Source organism: Notolabrus celidotus, unplaced genomic scaffold, assembly GCF_009762535.1.
Source record: "Notolabrus celidotus isolate fNotCel1 unplaced genomic scaffold, fNotCel1.pri scaffold_197_arrow_ctg1, whole genome shotgun sequence".
NCBI classification, from domain to species: domain Eukaryota; kingdom Metazoa; phylum Chordata; class Actinopteri; order Labriformes; family Labridae; genus Notolabrus; species Notolabrus celidotus.
This window is the reverse complement of record NW_023260054.1, coordinates 47,722-67,779: the sequence shown is the minus strand read 5'-3', so window position 1 is coordinate 67,779 and position 20,058 is coordinate 47,722. Positions and strand designations below refer to the sequence as shown.

At 46.0% G+C, this 20,058-nt stretch overlaps 1 protein-coding gene across 5 annotated transcripts; it reads right to left on the bottom strand.

Annotated features, from left to right (window-relative positions):
• Window positions 1-449: 449 nt before the first annotated feature.
• kmt5b (lysine methyltransferase 5B) lies at window positions 450-19,154 on the bottom strand. 5 transcript variants are annotated; one of them, XM_034678654.1, is made up of 10 exons: window positions 18,652-19,140; window positions 11,633-11,884; window positions 11,401-11,548; window positions 11,093-11,258; window positions 7,526-7,635; window positions 7,274-7,440; window positions 6,242-6,261; window positions 6,006-6,142; window positions 5,694-5,893; window positions 450-4,012 (listed from the first exon to the last, which is right to left on the bottom strand). In XM_034678654.1, exons 2-10 carry the CDS (start codon window positions 11,793-11,795, stop codon window positions 2,493-2,495), a joined length of 2,631 nt encoding a protein of 876 aa, XP_034534545.1. In that variant the 5' UTR covers window positions 11,796-11,884; window positions 18,652-19,140; the 3' UTR covers window positions 450-2,492. The 5 variants fall into 5 exon arrangements, with proteins under 5 accessions (XP_034534545.1, XP_034534544.1, XP_034534547.1 ...); XM_034678653.1 differs by having other exon boundaries at window positions 1,894-4,012; window positions 18,964-19,148; XM_034678655.1 differs by having other exon boundaries at window positions 1,911-4,012; window positions 18,987-19,140.
• Between the last annotated feature and the right edge of the window lie 904 nt (window positions 19,155-20,058).

The following is a 20,058-nucleotide window of genomic DNA, read 5'->3' as shown; positions in this document are numbered from 1 at the left end:
CCCACGCAACACGCTAAAATGTCCCAAACTATTCACATTTGCTTTTTATTTTTCAACGTTTGTTTGTGAATCAATTGGGAATCTTGACAGCTGTCTATTGGACAAAGAGCACAGAGACGTTACACCTGAACAGTTTACAGTGTAGGATGGAGACGTCTGACGAGAGGGGGGGGACCGAGCCGGGGTCAGAACGGCGGTTAGCTGCTGGTGATATGAACAGTACAGATTAACACAGGAGAGGAAAGGGTTAACATTCAGTCTCAGTTGATCCCTTCATCCGTTTTTACCTCAGAGAGAAAATAATATACAGAAGGACTGACGGCGGCGGCGGCGGCGTTCTCAAAGTGTTTCAAAGTTTAAGATTCAGGTTCAGCTTTTCAAATCCACATTGATTGGAACAAATTTGGTCTGAAGTGTCAGAAAGCTCTTTGTTAAGGCACCTAATGCTGTGAAAGACAAAACATCTTTAATTTATGCAACAAAGTGTGAGCACCTGTACAGAGAACACAAATAAAAACGAGTATGCTACAGGTGTATCTGAAGTGTTGTAGTTAATGCCGCCATCTTCTAAAGACAGACACGAGAACTCAAACAGGAAGTGAGGAAGGACATTAGCACCGTACAGAAAAGAAGACATAATTTAAGCCTGTGAGAGTATATCAGACTGTGGTTCCTTAATAAACTCTAGTGTTGATGAGCTCTTGTTACACGACTCCAAAGTTCATATCATTTAAATTAAATATGAGTGTGATGAAGCGGCGGGGCGGGGGGGGCGGGGCCAGTCTTTCTGTACATTACTCTGATGTTAACGCAGACAGGTCGCCTTTATGGAGGGGTTTGGTTGGATCTCCATGTGTGCCATGTTTCCATTATACAGATCTCCTTTGATAAAAACACTGGTCCACTTCTCCTCCGTCCTCTCTGTTATAAAACTGTGTGCTTTATTTAGTGGAGTCCTGCAGCTGGATCTATTTACAGTGCTGTGAGGAAACTGTGTCCACGCTGCAGAATCCACGAGTCTGCCTCTGTGAGTGTGTGAACGCAGCCGACCGCTCGCAGCCGACCGCTCGCAGCCGGCCGCTCGCAGCCGGCCGCTCGCAGCCGGCCGCTCGCAGCCGGCCGCTCGCAGCCGTCCGCTCCCAGCAGACCGCTCGCAGCCGACCGCTCGCAGCCGACCGCCGGCAGCCGACCCCTGACAGCAGACCGCTCCGCTGGCAGCAGACCCCTGACGGAAGACCGCTCCGTTTGCAGCAGACCGCTCCGCTGGCAGCAGACCGCTGGCAGCAGACCATCTGTCTGCAGCAGACCGCTGACAGCAGACCGCTTCGCTGGCAGCAGACCGCTCCGCTGGCAGCAGACCGCTCCGCTGGCAGCAAAGCAGTCCGCTGGCAGCAGACCGCTGATAGCAGACCGCTAGCAGCAGACCGCTCCGCTGACAGCAAAGCGGTCCGCTGGCAGCAGACCGCTGGCAGCAGACCGCTGATAGCAGACCGCTAGCAGCAGACCGCTCCGCTGACAGCAGACCGTTTGCTGCAGACCGCTCCGCTGGCAGCAAAGCGGTCCGCTGGCAGCAGACCGCTGGCAGCAGACCGCTGATAGCAGACTGCTGGCAGCAGACCGCTCCGCTGGCAGCAGACCGCTCTGCTGGCAGCCAACCGCTCCGCTGCCAGCAAAGCGGTCCGCTGGCAGCAGACCGCTGGCAGCAGCTCCACATGCAGCAGCTCCACATGCAGCAAACACTTCAGTCAGACGGCTGAGTTTCATTTCTTTATGTGAGATCTGTGTGGTGGGATTCTGGTGCATGTTAAATCCATTAAACACACAAACTGTAAATCCTGCTCGAGTGGAAAACATGATAGCACAGATTGAAACAGGAAGTCTACAAACACATGATTAACTTACACAGTAAATTAAGTTGACATTTAATGAGTGAAGCTGCTCTTCGGCAGGAGACGGCTGCGTAATGAGAACATGGCACCGGTCCAAACGAACCGACTGATCGTTCTTATAATGCCTCTGGACCAACCACACCACACCGTGCTCAGCGTGGGTCAGAACACTAAAATTACAAACTATGAGACAAAAAATCAACAGTTCAATAAAAACCTGCCTATGAGACAGAGGGGATAGTCACCATACTGTACACTTTCTACAATATCCATGTCCATTATGAATATAACAAGTGCATTCACTGAGAGGGAGAGTCCACCTGAAACAAAGTCCTGTTCTCTCCATCGTCCAATCGCATGAGCTCTTACTGTTTACCTGCAGAGACCTCAGACTGAAGAGTCGGCTCCACCTGTGAACTTTTAGAACCCTTGAGTGAGAACAGGTTTGTTTCAGGTGCACAGCTCCTTCTAGTAACGTTCATTCAGGTCTTTCATTTTCAGCAATTTGTTGTGTTTTTAAATTACTGTACTTCTTTTACATCAACGCAGCGTTGATCAGAGTCATCTTTATTTACAGAGAGCTGGAGTGATGAGCTCCACAGCTTATGCATTGAGCCTCAGAGACTGATCCTCTCTCCTCCTGGAGGAGATATCGATGTCTATCGAGTCTTTGCCCACGATGAGTCGGAGACGCTTCGCTGGAGGAAGTGGAATGAAATCATCGTCAAACTCATTGTCAAAGTAGTCATCATCATCATCATCATCGTCGTCGTCGTCATCATCGTCGTCGTCCTCCTCCTCCTCCTCCTCCTCCTCCTCCCCTTCCTCATCGTCGTCGTCCTCCTCGTCAGACGAAGGGTCGGGCAGGACCTTCTGGGTCCGATGTCCCCCGTTCCTGCCCTCCAGACTCTGACTCATGTCCCCGTTAGTCTGGGGTATCCTGCGTGCGTCGTCCTCCCTCTTCAGCTGGATCTTCAGCTTGGTGGAGTTGCTGTGCACGGGGGAGAAGCCGTTGTTCAGCTTGGCGATATACGAGCTGCCTTTGTCCTTGTCGTGGTCCTTGCTGAACTTGATGCTGATTTTGCTGGAAGAGGCCGAGTTGACGGCGGAGGCAGAGAGGTTGGAGGAGCCGATGGGGTCGCTGACGTCGTTGGTCTTGCTGCTGCTGCTGTCTCTCCGCCGGCGGAGCGTCAGTTTGGGGATTCCCGTGTTGTTCTCCAGGATGAGCTGAGCATCGTAGCGAGTGATCCGGCGCTTCTTCTTCACTTTGTCCTGCGACCTGCAGCTGCTCTTACCTTTGTCCCTGTGGAGGGATTTGCTGCCTTTGGCGACCCCGTTGTAGTCCCTGTGTCTGTCGGCGAAGTTCAGCAGCATGTTCCCGCTGTCTGAGAAGTTCGCCGTGTGAGCAGCAGCCATCGGCATGAACGGCTCGCTGTACGAGTCCTCGCATTTAATCGTCCTCTCGGCCCCGACCCGCGTCAGGCGTTTCTGCCTGCAAGAGCCTCTCCTGCCGTAACCAGAGTCTAACGCCGGCGTCTCCAGTGTGACTCCATGGCGGAGATACTCCTCCATGTCAGCTGGCTCTGTTTTTATCACCACTCCACCAGGAACCGGGCTCAGGCCGTCCATGGCACTGGGCTCTAGTTTAACACCCCCTGCTGTTTCCTGGGCCTTTATGAGGGTCCTGGTGGACCTGCGAGTTCTGTAGGTGGAGCACCGGCTGCCCTCGCTGCTCTGCACGTGCGACAGATTTCCGTTTTCCTTGGCGGCGTGTCGGGTGAGACAGCCCCGCTGCACCAGCTCCTGTCCGTCCCTCTCCTTCTTCACTGTGACACTTTTACACAGCGACACCTTCGAGTCCCTGAGACCCAGCTGAAGAGTCTCCCCTTTGGCCAATGCCTTAGGCTCCGCCCCCCGCCTGCGACTCCGCAACTGAACTTTACTTAGTGAAGGCTTGGATTGGGATTTTAGTCTCTTTGGTACCCTGTTATTGTGAACTCGACCTTGTTTCGAACATGAGGTAGATAGGGCTCTGGACAAAGTCTGTCTGGATTGAGTCCTGTTTTTATACTTCAGGCCAGAGGAGGAGGATGATGATGAAGATGTGGGTCTTTTTCTGGCAGCTGCAGGAACATAAGAATTTCTAATCAATAAAGGATCGATCAATATTTGATGATGATGAACAAACACAAACAATAACATATAAAACAGCAGAAGAAGAAGAGTGAACGCTCCAGCAATGTTCAAGCACGCACGCGCAAACACACACACACACACACACACGCTAGGGCTGCCAAGATTAGCCCACTAGTCTTATTTATATAATTTATATGGTATAAGGGCAGATAATAGTGAATAGAGGGATTAGATCGGTTTAACTTCTTCCTACTCCTTTTTGCACATGTAAAGTAAATTGTTTCACTGCTTGCTAATATTGATTTGTATAACTCCTTCTTCTTTTCTACTTGTATGCTTTTATTTGTTGTATTTTTACTTTCACATGTTGGAAATAAAGTCCTCAAATCAAATTTAATAATCCACGTCATGGTTTATTTGTTGAAGCTTTGTTGTTCTCTGGAAACTGCTCTGAGTAAAGGACTACCTTACCTTCTGCTGTCTGCTCTGCCTTTCTGTCCTTGACGCCGTACATGCTCAGTAGTGGTAATCTGGGTCACCCGTGATGTCACCGGTAAAGTTTTGCCCAAACAGTATCACGGCTAGCCGGCTAAGGAGCTGGAAAGTTTGGGAGCATTTTTCCAAAATAAAAGAGAAGAATGTGAAAGGCAGAACTTTCCTTCCATGGCAGTACGACGGCGATGCACGAGCATCTGAAAAGGAAGCACGTCGTGGCGGATTCAAGAGGGACAGTCATCTCGGTAAGCTAATGGGCTAGTTAGCTGCTAACATTAACGTCAACAGTGAGCGATTTACTTAGTATTCATAGTGCAACTATACATAGTGCATGGTTTTTGGTTCCATTTTAAAATGCACTAAATATTTACAGCTAAAAATGTTTAAGGCCAGAGTTGTTCCTTCATTTTATTTTACACTATCACATTAAAACATGTCAGACATGCTGCTACAAGCTGCAGAGTTCATTAAAAGTTGAATGAACGATCATCTTCATTGTCTTTATTTTTAGTTAGCACCTTAAACACTTCAAGCTGGAAACCAATGATGGTTATATAAGAGCTGAGCATGCTGCTGAGATAAGCTGCAATTTATGTCTGATCCAATTAAGAAGAAGAAGAACGTACTTTATTAACCCCGGGGGGAATTCAATTTTTTCACTTGTGTTATTTTTCAGTCATGCTACACGCAGTTTTTGGTATATACATACAATCATGCACACACATGCAGTGAACATGCACTCAGGGAGAGAAGTCAGAGTGAGGATGCTGCCATCAACCAGTGCACCCCAAGCAGTTGGGGGTTTGGTGCCTTGCTCAAGGGCACCTCGGCAGTGCCCAGGCAAGTGAACCAGCACCTCTCCAGCCACCAGTCCACTTGCCAAACTTCGTTCATACTGAGACTCGAACCGGCGACCCTTTGGTTCCCAAGCCAAGTCCCTATGGACTGATCACTAAAATAATCGGTGACTAGTCATCATCTTCTTTATCAAAAGAATTGTTTGTGGCAGCACTAACGCACGCACGCACGCACGCACGCACGCACGCACGCACGCACGCACGCACGCACGCACGCACGCACGCACGCACGCACGCACGCACGCACGCACTCACGCACTCCTCTGTGTCCTGTGACTCCAGCAGCGTGTGATGTGAACTTTAACAGGACTCTTACACTGATGTGTTTTTGGCATTTCCTGAGAGTCTACGTCCGTGTGGGAGCCGACAGAGAGGCTGTCCGAGCTCGGGTTTCCCTCCCCGAGCTTCTTCAGCCTGTTGAGACGTTTGTCCGTCTCTCGTAACCCGTACTTGCTGTTGATCACCGGCACTTCCACCGGCAGCCCAGCTTTGGATTTGAAAGCCCCGGTGCCCCGTCTGCACGACGACAAGAAGACGATGAGAAGATAAAACATCACTGGAGAACGGGCGGGACGTGTGTAAATAATGAGCTTTAATGAGTGATGTGTTGTGTTGTCGTTCCTCTCACCGTTCACATGTGTAGCATTCACAAAATTCATTATTTTCCCCAAAAAATCCATCTCCATAGTAACAGGAGATTTCCTCTCCTGGCTCGATGTCCCTCAGGACCTTCACACAGGCCGTGTCCCGCCCTGTGGAAACAAACTACACAAACACAGAGGTTTCAGTAACACGGCTCCAGCCTGAACAGGAAGTCTTCAACTCGTCTCCTACGGAGGTCTGTCATTGAAAATAAGAGCCCACCTTGCAGTTTGGCCGACAATCTGAAAAATGACAGAACAGAAACACGGTTAGTCTCCTCATGAAGCGTCTTAAACATCCTTAAAATGAAAATGTTTCTTAAAGGTGACATATTCTGCTCTTTTTCATCAACATATATTGGTCTAAGAGGTCCCCAAAACAAGTCTTTAAAGTTTATTGCTCATAAAAACACTTTGAAATCAGATTCTGGTCTGCCTGTAAACCCCTCTTTTTCAGCCCTGCTCAGAACAGGCTGTTTTCTGGGTCTGTGCCTTTAAATGAGAATGAGCTCTCTGACCACGCCCCCTCAGGAAGTGGGCGTGGCCTCGGCCGTCCAGCACGTTGATCTAATGTTTACATGTTGTCTGAATATACACGGCTGCTCACAGACCCGCGTTACTTCAACCCTCTGAATCTGATCCAGAATCTGATCCTGACGGAGAGGCGCCTGCAGCAGGACCTTTCTGAACCATTGGTCACAGATTTAGTGTTTCTTGTTGTTTTATTTGTCAGCATGTCGACGTGTGTCTTGGTACACAGCTACCAACATGTAGCTATGTGGCTATGCTAACTAGCACTAGCACTTTTCCATGGAAACTAGAAATCATCCACTAGATCTTCAAATCTGCAGACGTGGGGAGTCAAAGCGACCTTTGTGTTTATTAAGACAGCCTACAACTAGCATGCCTCCCTCCTAAGCTCCTTGTTAGCACACATGTGTGCAGGGAATGAAAAACGGAGGAGGGGTTGAGTTGTATTTTATACAGTCTATGGGCTGAACAAGCTCCGAGCTCTGACTTCCTGTTACAGACCGGATGGCGTTGTGACGTATGAAAAACACTGAAAACTGAAACGGCTGGTTTCAGCACACATTTACAGAAAGGTGGAGAAATCAGAACAGGGGCAGAATGGAGTCTTTGACTTTTCAGGGGGTTTGTAGACAGGGACACAGATTTCAGGGAGAGAACCATTAAAGAGTCCATTCTGCATGATATGTCACCTTTAACCTCGTCCACAAAGACGACAGGATCGTACCGTGATTGATGAACGCAGCCGGTCCCAGCCACAGCTGAGCACAGTTCTTGCGTGTTGAATACATGACGCTGAAGTCGTTCTCGCCGTGCCGCAGCAGCATGTTCTCCTCGCTCTCTGAAAGCTCGGCGATGCAGCCGACCAGGTACTCGATCTTGTCGTTTCTCTTCCTGTGAAACAACACGAGGTGAAGGCGAGGTTTAATGGCGAGTGATGAAAGTAGAGCTGCTGACAGAGACGGCAGTGTGTCCTCACCATTCTTTCGTTGCCACGATTTTGGCTCCGTTTTGCTCGGATGAATAGCGATTGCACGGGAGAATCTCGAACCCACTGTCTGTGGCAAACATCCGCAGATACACGAACACCTGAGCAGAGAGTAGAGTTAGTGTTTGTTGTTGAACGCGTCTCTGAAGGATTTCAGTGGAACAGTTCTTACATACAGTGGCCCTGAGAGCTCACAGTGATGCACACAGACAAACATGCTTGTAGTTTAACAGCAGATCACTGCAATAGTCTGAATCATGTGATCACAATGTTAAAATAAATCAAAAACTTTTTTATCTCATTTTCAAAACCACTGACGGTAATAACGCTGTGACTCAAAATCTGGATCAACAACAAGCGTGTCCGGACGTGTGCATCACTTTTAAGTGTCCTCTGGAAACACTTCTGTTGTGTTGTGGTCTTTGCAGTGTGTTTTTCTAATGTGTTGTGGTCTTTGCAGTGTTTCTCTAATGTGTTGTGGTCTTTGCAGTGTGTTTTTCTAATGTGTTGTGGTCTTTGCAGTGTGTTTCTCTAGTGTGTTGTGGTCTTTGCAGTGTTTCTCTAATGTGTTGTGGTCTTTGCAGTGTGTTTTTCTAATGTGTTGTGTTGTGGTCTTTGCAGTGTGTTTCTCTAATGTGTTGTGGTCTTTGCAGTGTGTTTTTCTAGTGTGTTGTGTTGTGGTCTTTGCAGTGTGTTTTTCTAATGTGTTGTGTTGTGGTCCTTGCAGTGTGTTTTTTAATGTGTTGTGTTGTGGTCTTTGCAGTGTGTTTCTCTAATGTGTTGTGGTCTTTGCAGTGTGTTTTTCTAATGTGTTGTGTTGTGGTCTTTGCAGTGTGTTTTTCTAATGTGTTGTGTTGTGGTCTTTGCAGTGTGTTTTTTAATGTGTTGTGGTCTTTGCAGTGTGTTCTCTAATGTGTTGTGGTCTTTGCAGTGTGTTTTTCTAATGTGTTGTGTTGTGGTCTTTGCAGTGTGTTTTTTAATGTGTTGTGGTCTTTGCAGTGTGTTTCTCTAATGTGTTGTGGTCTTTGCAGTGTGTTTTTCTAATGTGTTGTGTTGTGGTCTTTGCAGTGTGTTTCTCTAATGCGTTGTGGTCTTTGCAGTGTGTTTTTCTAATGTGTTGTGGTCTTTGCAGTGTGTTTCTCTAATGTGTTGTGTTGTGGTCTTTGCAGTGTGTTTTTCTAATGTGTTGTGTTGTGGTCTTTGCAGTGTGTTTTTCTAATGTGTTGTGTTGTGGTCTTTGCAGTGTGTTGCTCTAATGTGTTGTGTTGTGGTCTTTGCAGTGTGTTTCTCTAATGTGTTGTGGTCTTTGCAGTGTGTTTCTAATGTGTTGTGTTGTGGTCTTTGCAGTGTGTTTCTCTAATGTGTTGTGGTCTTTGCAGTGTGTTTCTCTAATGTGTTGTGTTGTGGTCTTTGCAGTGTGTTTCTCTAATGTGTTGTGGTCTTTGCAGTGTGTTTTTTAATGTGTTGTGGTCTTTGCAGTGTGTTTTTCTAATGTATTGTGGTCTTTGCAGTGAGTTTTTCTAATGTGTTGTGTTGTGGTCTTTGCAGTGTGTTTCTCTAATGTATTGTGGTCTTTGCAGTGAGTTTTTCTAATGTGTTGTGGTCTTTGCAGTGTGTTTTTTAATGTGTTGTGGTCTTTGCAGTGTGTTTCTCTAGTGTGTTGTGGTCTTTGCAGTGTTTCTCTAATGTGTTGTGGTCTTTGCAGTGTGTTTTTCTAATGTGTTGTGTTGTGGTCTTTGCAGTGTGTTTCTCTAATGTATTGTGGTCTTTGCAGTGTGTTTTTTAATGTGTTGTGTTGTGGTCTTTGCAGTGTGTTTCTCTAATGTGTTGTGGTCTTTGCAGTGTGTTTTTTAATGTGTTGTGTTGTGGTCTTTGCAGTGTGTTTCTCTAATGTGTTGTGGTCTTTGCAGTGTGTTTTCTAATGTGTTGTGTTGTGGTCTTTGCAGTGTGTTTCTCTAATGTGTTGTGGTCCTTGCAGTGTGTTTTTTAATGTGTTGTGTTGTGGTCTTTGCAGTGTGTTTTTCTAATGTGTTGTGTTGTGGTCCTTGCAGTGTGTTTTTTAATGTGTTGTGTTGTGGTCTTTGCAGTGTGTTTCTCTAGTGTGTTGTGGTCTTTGCAGTGTGTTTCTCTAATGTGTTGTGGTCTTTGCAGTGTGTTTTTCTAATGTGTTGTGTTGTGGTCTTTGCAGTGTGTTTTTCTAATGTGTTGTGGTCTTTGCAGTGTGTTTTTTAATGTGTTGTGTTGTGGTCTTTGCAGTGTGTTTTTTAATGTGTTGTGTTGTGGTCTTTGCAGTGTGTTTTTTAATGTGTTGTGTTGTGGTCTTTGCAGTGTGTTTCTCTAATGTGTTGTGGTCTTTGCAGTGTGTTTTTCTAATGTGTTGTGTTGTGGTCTTTGCAGTGTGTTTTTCTAATGTGTTGTGGTCTTTGCAGTGTGTTTCTCTAATGTGTTGTATTGTGGTCTTTGCAGTGTGTTTTTCTAATGTGTTGTGTTGTGGTCTTTGCAGTGTGTTTTTCTAATGTGTTGTGTTGTGGTCTTTGCAGTGTGTTTTTCTAATGTGTTGTGTTGTGGTCTTTGCAGTGTGTTTCTCTAATGTGTTGTGTTGTGGTCTTTGCAGTGTGATTCTCTAATGTGTTGTGGTCTTTGCAGTGTGTTTCTCTAATGTGTTGTGTTGTGGTCTTTGCAGTGTGTTTCTCTAATGTGTTGTGGTCTTTGCAGTGTGTTTCTAATGTGTTGTGGTCTTTGCAGTGTGTTTCTAATGTGTTGTGTTGTGGTCTTTGCAGTGTGTTTCTCTAATGTGTTGTGGTCTTTGCAGTGTGTTTCTCTAATGTGTTGTGTTGTGGTCTTTGCAGTGTGTTTTTCTAATGTGTTGTGGTCTTTGCAGTGTGTTTTTCTAATGTGTTGTGTTGTGGTCTTTGCAGTGTGTTTTTCTAATGTGTTGTGTTGTGGTCTTTGCAGTGTGTTTCTCTAATGTGTTGTGTTGTGGTCTTTGCAGTGTGATTCTCTAATGTGTTGTGGTCTTTGCAGTGTGTTTCTAATGTGTTGTGTTGTGGTCTTTGCAGTGTGTTTCTCTAATGTGTTGTGGTCTTTGCAGTGTGTTTCTCTAATGTGTTGTGTTGTGGTCTTTGCAGTGTGTTTCTCTAATGTGTTGTGGTCTTTGCAGTGTGTTTCTAATGTGTTGTGGTCTTTGCAGTGTGTTTCTAATGTGTTGTGTTGTGGTCTTTGCAGTGTGTTTCTCTAATGTGTTGTGGTCTTTGCAGTGTGTTTCTCTAATGTGTTGTGTTGTGGTCTTTGCAGTGTGTTTTTCTAATGTGTTGTGGTCTTTGCAGTGTGTTTCTCTAATGTGTTGTGGTCTTTGCAGTGTGTTTCTCTAATGTGTTGTGTTGTGGTCTTTGCAGTGTGTTTCTCTAATGTGTTGTGGTCTTTGCAGTGTGTTTTCTTAAGGCTGCTCATGTGTGGTCATATTGATGAAGATGTTTTATTAGCTTGTTTGTGTTTTGTCTTTTTGCATGTGTTTTCCTAAGTTGCATTGCTGTGAGCTGTCAGGGCCATCGTACTTACATGCTGTTTGAAGAGCTTCTCTTGAGCCTTTGTCTTGTGGAGGAACAGATTTCGGGCCCAGTCTCCGGTCGTCAGAGCTCTGAAAGCTTTTTCCAAGTTGTCGTGTTTCTTGAAGTGCTCGATGACCTCCTTCAGCTCCTCTTGTCGTCCCTTCACTGGTCGAAATCTGCCCGGATACAATGAACAACGCAGGTCAAACACAAGAATCACAGTGAGGAACAAAGTCAATCTTCTCAAAGACAAAGTCTCTCTGTGACGGCAGTGAGAGGCCGCACATCCATAAGCTCCTCTGGGACACATCTGCTGACCTGGTGTTCATCTTGTGAGTCTGAAAGCCGAGGTATGGATCCAGGATGAGACTGGTGGTCAGGTCATCGTTCTCACACAGCTCCTTGGCAGTCATTCCTGAGGAGGGCACGTAGCGCCGCTCCGCTTCCAGACTGGCTGCACTGAACCCTGCAGAACCCAAACACACGTTACCGTCAGAGCGTGTCACTAATGACGAGTCTCTACTTTTAATAACATCAACGTCTCGCTCACTGCGGCTACATCTTCGGTTTCTGTTTCGGTTGTGGCGCAGTGACGCTCTCTGTGGATGCTGAGAGCGGGTCTGGTTCTGGCTCACAGGCTGCTCGCTGGTCAACTTGTTTCCGTGTCGTCTGCCATTTAATACCATGTTCTTGGATTCGCCCAGCCACTTCATGCCCACAAGCCCCCTGGTCCAGTTGCATTTAGTCTCTGAGATGAAGAAACACTCTCGAGTGTGGAAGACTGGGATGTAGAGTTTGAAACCTGAAGCAGAGCAGAAAGAAATGCTGTTCAATCTGCAGCGCTCGTTTAGTCTTTAAAACCGAACAAAGGGGGTTCAAAGGGCGGGGGCGACGTGTTTACAGCTCAGAGACGGCCAAGAAGAAGACTTTCAAAGACTTTCATCTCACTGACACGCTCACTGAAGAAAGTCTGCACAGATCAGACCACAAGAGTGGATCAGGGGCGCTCACAAAGCTGAATCCTGGTCCTGGACTAAACAGCCTTACAGACTGAGACGCTCTAAGTGTTAACACTGGACCGAGACGTGGGGTCTCAGAAAGAAGACTGAAGTCACGACGTCTGCACGTCAACAGAAATACAAACAAACAAAACGCAGCCTCATAATAAGAACTGATGACAAACCCCATCCTGGCCTGAGTGAATAAGATCACCTGTATACCTGTCTGAACACGTGTTTGAGACAGAGACAGAGCGCTCTACAGGCTCTGTGCTACAGCCTCAGGAACACCTCCAGTCTACAGGTGTGTCAGTGGTCCGGACTAGTGGTGCGCGGTAGACGGTATAATGATGATAGAGATTTGGACTCCACCGACCAATCGCGATAGCACTTGTTGATGACGTCATCGTACCTGCCTCCGTGTATAAATGGCTTCAGGTACAGAGACCACGGCGCAGGAGGAGCTGGTACGTCAGTGATTTGGACTTGGTTCGGATTTAAAAAGTCGGATAGTGAGCAGAAAAACATCATCTGCAAGATGTGTGGAGTGACAGTGTCTGCAAGCAACGGTAACACGAGCAATCTGTTCTACCGTCTAAAAACAAAACATGTCCTCCAGTCTGACGAGAGCCAGAGGATGAGCTCCACTCAAACGCCCCGTCAGTCTCTGAACACAGGAGGGAGGACACAAAGTCTGCCCTACTACCCAACCACAGACCTCTACTGCGCTGGCTTTTTCAAGGAGTACTTGCTTGGGTCCCAAAAACTGGTCTGGAAACTCGGGGGGGGGGGGGGGGGGGGCGCGAGGCGTTTTCAGTCCGGGCCCCACGGCTGAGGAATGAACTGCCCGAGGAAATAAGGTTGGCGGACTCTGTGCTCTCTTTTCAGTCAAAACAAACTTTTCTCAAAGAGCACTTCCTGATTTTATTTGATCGAGGTGTCTCACACAGGGTCCTGCTTTTATTTTTATGATCATGTTCTTTTAATGGTTATGACATTTGCACTAACTGTATGGTCTTTTAAAATGCTCTTTATTTTGCACATGTCCTTTGAGGCATTGTTAAACACTTTGTAACATAGTTTTTGAAAAGTGCTCTATAAATAAAGATTATTAAATGGCTCTCTTGAACGAGTACTGCCTATAATAACTGTGGTCAATGTAACAGCTGTGATCAGTTTATTACATTTAGTAGAATAAACATTAATAAAAACAGAGCTTCTCTACTTCTGTAGGTTTTCATAAATATTCTGCATTAAATAAAACAGAAGAGCTGCTGTCAGAATAAACAGAGTTAATAAGGGAACAGGGTTGAAATGATCCTGCAGCGCCGCCCAGTGGTGACTCCATGTATTGCACTGGCTCGTTGTCAAATGCAGCAGCAGCGTCTCTGCTTCAATCATCAATAAAGCATTGAACATGTTAAACCCACAGACCTGTGTGGAGACCAAAAACACGTCCACATGTAAAATGTGTTCACAGCCTCAAGTTTCCTCCTCCGTCACAAACACACAGAGCGTGTTTCAACTCCATCTGATCAGGAGCTAACGTTAGCAACAATAAAACACCACACAGGGTTCAGGGGAGCTGTAAGAGCTGTGGGAGCTGTGGGAGCTGTGGGATCAGTGGGAGCTATGGGAGCTGTGGGATCAGTTGGAGCTGTGGGAGCGGTGGGAGCCACACAGACAGCTGAGGCCCGGATGGGTCCGAGTTACCATGCTTTGTATGCTAACATGGCTAGTTAGCTGCAGTAAACAACGGGTCACACCTGACAGGTTGACTTTACCTGCAACCTCAGAGAGACAAGAGCACCACACACCAAGAGGGGGACAGCTAGAGACCCGCTTACACAGACAAACATCACCAGACCCACCTACTTCAAAAGTTCCTCCATCAAGTCTGAGCACAAACACAGAACCAGAGTCTGATCTTAGAACAAACACAGAACCAGAGTCTGATCTTAGAACAAACATAGAACCAGAGTCTGATCTTAGAACAAACATAGAACCAGAGTCTGATCTTAGAACAAACATAGAACCAGAGTCTGATCTTAGTACAAACACAGAACCAGAGTCTGATCTTAGAACAAACATAGAACCAGAGTCTGATCTTAGTACAAACACAGAACCAGAGTCTGATCTTAGAACAAACACAGAACCAGAGTCTGATCTTAGAACAAACATAGAACCAGAGTCTGATCTTAGAACAAACACAGAACCAGAGTCTGATCTTAGAACAAACACAGAACCAGAGTCTGATCTCAGAAAAAACATAGAACCAGAGTCTGATCTTAGAACAAACACAGAACCAGAGTCTGATCTTAGAACAAACACAGAACCAGAGTCTGATCTCAGAAAAAACATAGAACCAGAGTCTGATCTTAGAACAAACACAGAACCAGAGTCTGATCTTAGAACAAACACAGAACCAGAGTCTGATCTTAGAGCAAACATAGAACCAGAGTCTGATCTTAGTACAAACACAGAACCAGAGTCTGATCTTAGAACAAACATAGAACCAGAGCCTGATCTTAGAACAAACATAGAACCAGAGCCTGATCTTAGAACAAACATAGAACCAGAGTCTGATCTTAGAACAAACACAGAACTAGAGTCTGATCTTAGAACACACATAGAACCAGAGTCTGATCTCAGAACAAACATAGAACCAGAGTCTGATCTTAGAACAAACATAGAACCAGAGTCTGATCTCAGAACAAACATAGAACCAGAGTCTGGTCTTAGAACAAACACAGAACCAGAGTCTGATCTTAGAACAAACACAGAACCAGAGTCTGATCTTAGAACAAACACAGAACCAGAGTCTGATCTTAGAACAAACACAGAACCAGAGTCTGATCTTAGAACAAACACAGAACCAGAGTCTGATCTTAGAACAAACATAGAACCAGAGTCTGATCTTAGAACACACATAGAACCAGAGTCTGATCTTAGAACAAACACAGAACCAGAGTCTGATCTTAGAACAAACACAGAACCAGAGTCTGATCTTAGAACACACATAGAACCAGAGTCTGATCTTAGAACACACATAGAACCAGAGTCTGATCTTAGAACACACATAGAACCAGAGTCTAATCTTAGAACATACATAGAACCAGAGTCTAATCTTAGAACACACATAGAACCAGAGTCTGATCTTAGAACAAATACAGAACCAGAGTCTGATCTTAGAACAAACATAGAACCAGAGTCTGATCTTAGAACACACATAGAACCAGAGTCTGATCTTAGAACAAACATAGAACCAGAGTCTGATCTTAGAACAAACATAGAACCATGACATTCATGTGATTATGTTCTCCTCCTAATGATGTGGCGACGCTGGAGTTAGGATCTCATTCAGGTGGAGGTTATGGAAACCAGGACCTGATCCAGAACCAGACCTCCTGGACTCCTCTGTGGGATTTATCAAAGCTTCAGACTTCTTACGAGTTAGTTTCACATTTCTGAAACTTTTCAAAGTTGGCCTGGTTTGTTGATTTAGGTGAATTTATGGGGTGCATAGGGTCCGACTGGGAGGAATATAAGGATCAGCATCAATAAATATTTAGCTGATGCATTACATGTTGAATATATGAGGCATTATTTTGGGAGGGTTGAGATGTGTACTGAAATATATCCTCTCTTTATGAGCTTTGTTTTTCAGACCAGAAGTCCCTGTTAAAGAAAAGAGCATATATGTTTCTGAATATGAGTTTTAAATGAAACAGAGAGGACTCCTACTTTACAGACAGAGACCCAGAGAGGACTCCTACTTTACAGACAGAGACACAGAGAGGACTCCTACTTTACAGAGAGACACAGAGAGGACTCCTGCTTTACAGAGAGACCCAGAGAGGACTCCTGCTTTACAGACAGAGACCCAGAGAGGACTCCTGCTTTACAGACAGAGACACAGAGAGGACTCCTGCTTTACAGACAGAGACACAGAGAGGACTCCTGCTTTACAGACAGAGACCCAGAGAGGACTCCTGCTTTACAGACAGAGACACAGAGAGGACTCCTGCTTTACAGACAGAGACCCAGAGAGGACTCCTGCTTTACAGAGACACAGAGAGGACTCCTGCATTACAGACAGAGACCCAGAGAGGACTCCTGCTTTACAGACAGACACAGAGAGGACTCCTGCTTTACAGACAGAGACACAGAGAGGACTCCTGCTTTACAGAGACACAGAGAGGACTCCTGCTTTACAGAGACACAGAGGACTCCTGCTTTACAGAGACACAGAGTGGACTCCTGCTTTACAGAGAGGACTCCTGCTTTACAGACAGAGACACAGAGAGGACTCCTGCTTTACACAGAGGACTCCTGCTTTACAGACAGAGACACAGAGGACTCCTGCTTTACAGAGACACAGAGGACTCCTGCTTTACAGAGACACAGATAGGACTCCTGCTTTACAGAGACACAGAGGACTCCTGCTTTACAGACAGACACAGAGAGGACTCCTGCTTTACAGACAGACACGGAGAGGACTCCTGCTTTACAGACAGACACAGAGAGGACTCCTGCTTTACAGACAGACACAGAGAGGACTCCTGCTTTACAGACAGACACAGAGAGGACTCCTGCTTTACAGAGACACAGAGAGGACTCCTGCTTTAAAGACAGACACAGAGAAGACTCCTGCTTTACATACAGACACAGAGAGGACTCCTGCTTTAAAGACAGACACAGAGAAGACTCCTGCTTTACAGACAGACACAGAGAGGACTCCTGCTTTACAGACAGACACAGAGAAGACTCCTGCTTTACAGACAGACACAGAGAGGACCCCTGCTTTACAGAGACACAGAGAGGACTGCTGCTTTACAGAGACACAGAGGACTCCTGCTTTACAGACAGACACAGAGAGGACTGCTGCTTTACAGACAGACACAGAGAGGACTCCTGCTTTACAGACAGACACAGAGAGGACTCCTGCTTTACAGACAGACACAGAGAGGACTCCTGCTTTACAGACAGACACAGAGAGGACTCCTGCTTTAAAGACAGACACAGAGAAGACTCCTGCTTTACATACAGACACAGAGAGGACTCCTGCTTTAAAGACAGACACAGAGAAGACTCCTGCTTTACAGACAGACACAGAGAGGACTCCTGCTTTACAGACAGACACAGAGAAGACTCCTGCTTTACAGACAGACACAGAGAGGACTCCTGCTTTACAGAGACACAGAGAGGACTGCTGCTTTACAGAGACACAGAGGACTCCTGCTTTACAGACAGACACAGAGAGGACTCCTGCTTTACAGAGACACAGAGGACTCCTGCTTTACAGACAGACACAGAGAAGACTCCTGCTTTAAAGACAGACACACAGAGGACTCCTGCTTTACAGAGACACAGAGGACTCCTGCTTTACAGACAGACACAGAGAGGACTCCTGCTTTACAGAGACACAGAGGACTCCTGCTTTAAAGACAGACACAGAGAGGTCTCCTGCTTTACAGACAGACACAGAGAAGACTCCTGCTTTACAGACAGACACAGAGAGGACTCCTGCTTTACAGAGACACAGAGGACTCCTGATTTACAGAGACACAGAGAGGACTCCTGCTTTACAGAGACACAGAGAGGACTCCTGCTTTACAGAGACACAGAGAGGACTCCTGCTTTACAGAGACACAGAGGACTCCTGCTTTACAGACAGAGACAGAGAGGACTCCTGCTTTACAGAGACACAGAGAGGACTCCTGCTTTACAGAGACACAGAGAGGACTCCTGCTTTACAGACAGAGACACAGAGAGGACTCCTGCTTTAAAGACAGACACAGAGAGGACTCCTGCTTTACAGAGACACAGAGAGGACTCCTGCTTTAAAGACACAGAGAGGACTCCTGCTTTAAAGACACAGAGAGGACTCCTGCTTTACAGACAGAGACACAGAGAGGACTCCTGCTTTACAGAGACAGAGAGAGGACTCCTGCTTTAAAGACAGACACAGAGAGGACTCCTGCTTTAAAGACAGACACAGAGAGGACTCCTGCTTTAAAGACAGACACAGAGAGGACTCCTGCTTTACAGAGACACAGAGAGGACTCCTGCTTTAAAGACAGACACAGAGAGGACTCCTGCTTTAAAGACAGACACAGAGAGGACTCCTGCTTTACAGAGACACAGAGAGGACTCCTGCTTTACAGACACAGAGAGGACTCCTGCTTTACAGACACAGAGAGGACTCCTGCTTTACAGACACAGAGAGGACTCCTACTTTACAGACACACAGAGGACTCCTGCTTTAAAGACAGACACAGAGAGGACTCCTGCTTTACAGACAGACACAGAGAGGACTCATACTTTACAGACAGTGACAGAGCTTCCTACTTTATGTTAGCATGCTAGCATCAAACTAACTTTAGTGGGATGCTAACTAAGCTGGGCTAACGCAGCATACACCGCAACAGTCGCCAAAAAGCTCTTCCCCTTTCTGCTGAGTGAATAAAGTGTCTTCCAGGTATTAATCCCCTCACAGCAGCAGACGGTGTGCTGCACACACACACACACACACACACACACCTGTACTCGGTAACTTTAAGGTTCCTACCTGCAGACCTGGAGCAGCTCGCGCAGGCTAACGGCTAACGTTAGCTTGTGTTGTTTGATGTGGAAGCCATTAGCTAGCTGAACAGGCTAGCTGTATAAACCGTGAGTTAGAGGGTTGTTTGTGGTGTTGCTGTCTTCATGTGTGGTCCCCGGGGTTAGAGGGGCCCTCGGGGGGTTTAAAGGGGACTTTAAAGGGGTGTTATTTCCTCGGACAGCTCGCAGGTGAAGAGCAGGGACGCTGAGCTCGAGCTTCCTCACGCGCTGAGACGGTCAACGATCAAAGACGACCCGCGGAACAATCACAGATACTCACGCTGCTGTTCGAGAAGCTCACACGGTTAAAGAAAGTCCTCTCCTTCACAGGCTCCAGGCTCGGCTCCACACCTTCCACCCAAATATCACAGGAAACACATTTTTTTTAGAAATTAACATTAAAATTCAAGATGGCGGCCTAGCACAGCGAGAGGGAGAGAAAGGCGAAGCACAGCCATCCGAGAGAAAGTAGTCCCAATAAATACGCAGCCCCTCTCCTCTGTAAGGACCCACAGGAGAAACACAACTCCATAAACATGTTAGCAACTTTAAAAGTGAACCATTTAATCCACTTCTCGTCGTCTTTACTCAAACATGTCAACAATCGTTATCTTAGTTTGTGTCGGATGCACACTAAAGTAGTGCTGCATAAACAAACCTCTTTACGCTTCCTAAAGGATCCAGCGGTGGTGGGCAGACAACAGAGGGTTCTCCTGGTTCTGTTCCAATCAGAACCTCAGCAGAACCAGGCAGAACAAGTGAACCGCATCTTCATGACTTCACTGCATTTTACTGACCCCCCTCTCTCCTCCTGTAGCTCTTGTTGATGTGGGAAGGCTGCTCTGACTGACACTTCTTATTCTATCACACTGATTTACAATGTTACAATGTTACAGTGTTACAGTGTTACAATGTTACAATGTTACAATGTTACAGTGTTACAATGTTACAGTGTTAAAATGTTACAGTGTTACAATGTTACAATGTTACAGTGTTAAAATGTTACAATGTTACAATGTTACAGTGTTACAGTGTTACAATGTTACAGTGTTACAATGTTACAGTGTTACAATGTTACAGTGTTAAAATGTTACAGTGTTACAATGTTACAATGTTACAATGTTACAGTGTTACAGTGTTAAAATGTTACAGTGTTAAAATGTTACAGTGTTACAAAATTACAATGTAACAGTGTTACAATGTTACAGTGTTAACAATGTTACAGTGTTACAATGTTACAGTGTTAAAATGTTACAGTGTTACAATCTTACAATGTTACAGTGTTACAATGTCCCAATGTCCCAATGTTACAATCTTACAATTCTACAGTGTCACAATGTTACAGTGTTACAATGTTACAGTGTTACAATATTAC

Coding starts and splice junctions, on each gene's coding strand:
- kmt5b (XM_034678653.1), bottom strand. CDS start 11,795: ATGAAGTGGCTGGGCGAATCCAAGAACATGGTATTAAATGGCAGACGA. Junction 7,636..11,092: donor AGAAGCTCTTCAAACAGCAT/GTAAGTACGATG, acceptor CTCTCTGCTCAG/GTGTTCGTGTATCTGCGGAT. Junction 4,013..5,693: donor AATGCCAAAAACACATCAGT/GTAAGAGTCCTG, acceptor ATGTTCCTGCAG/CTGCCAGAAAAAGACCCACA.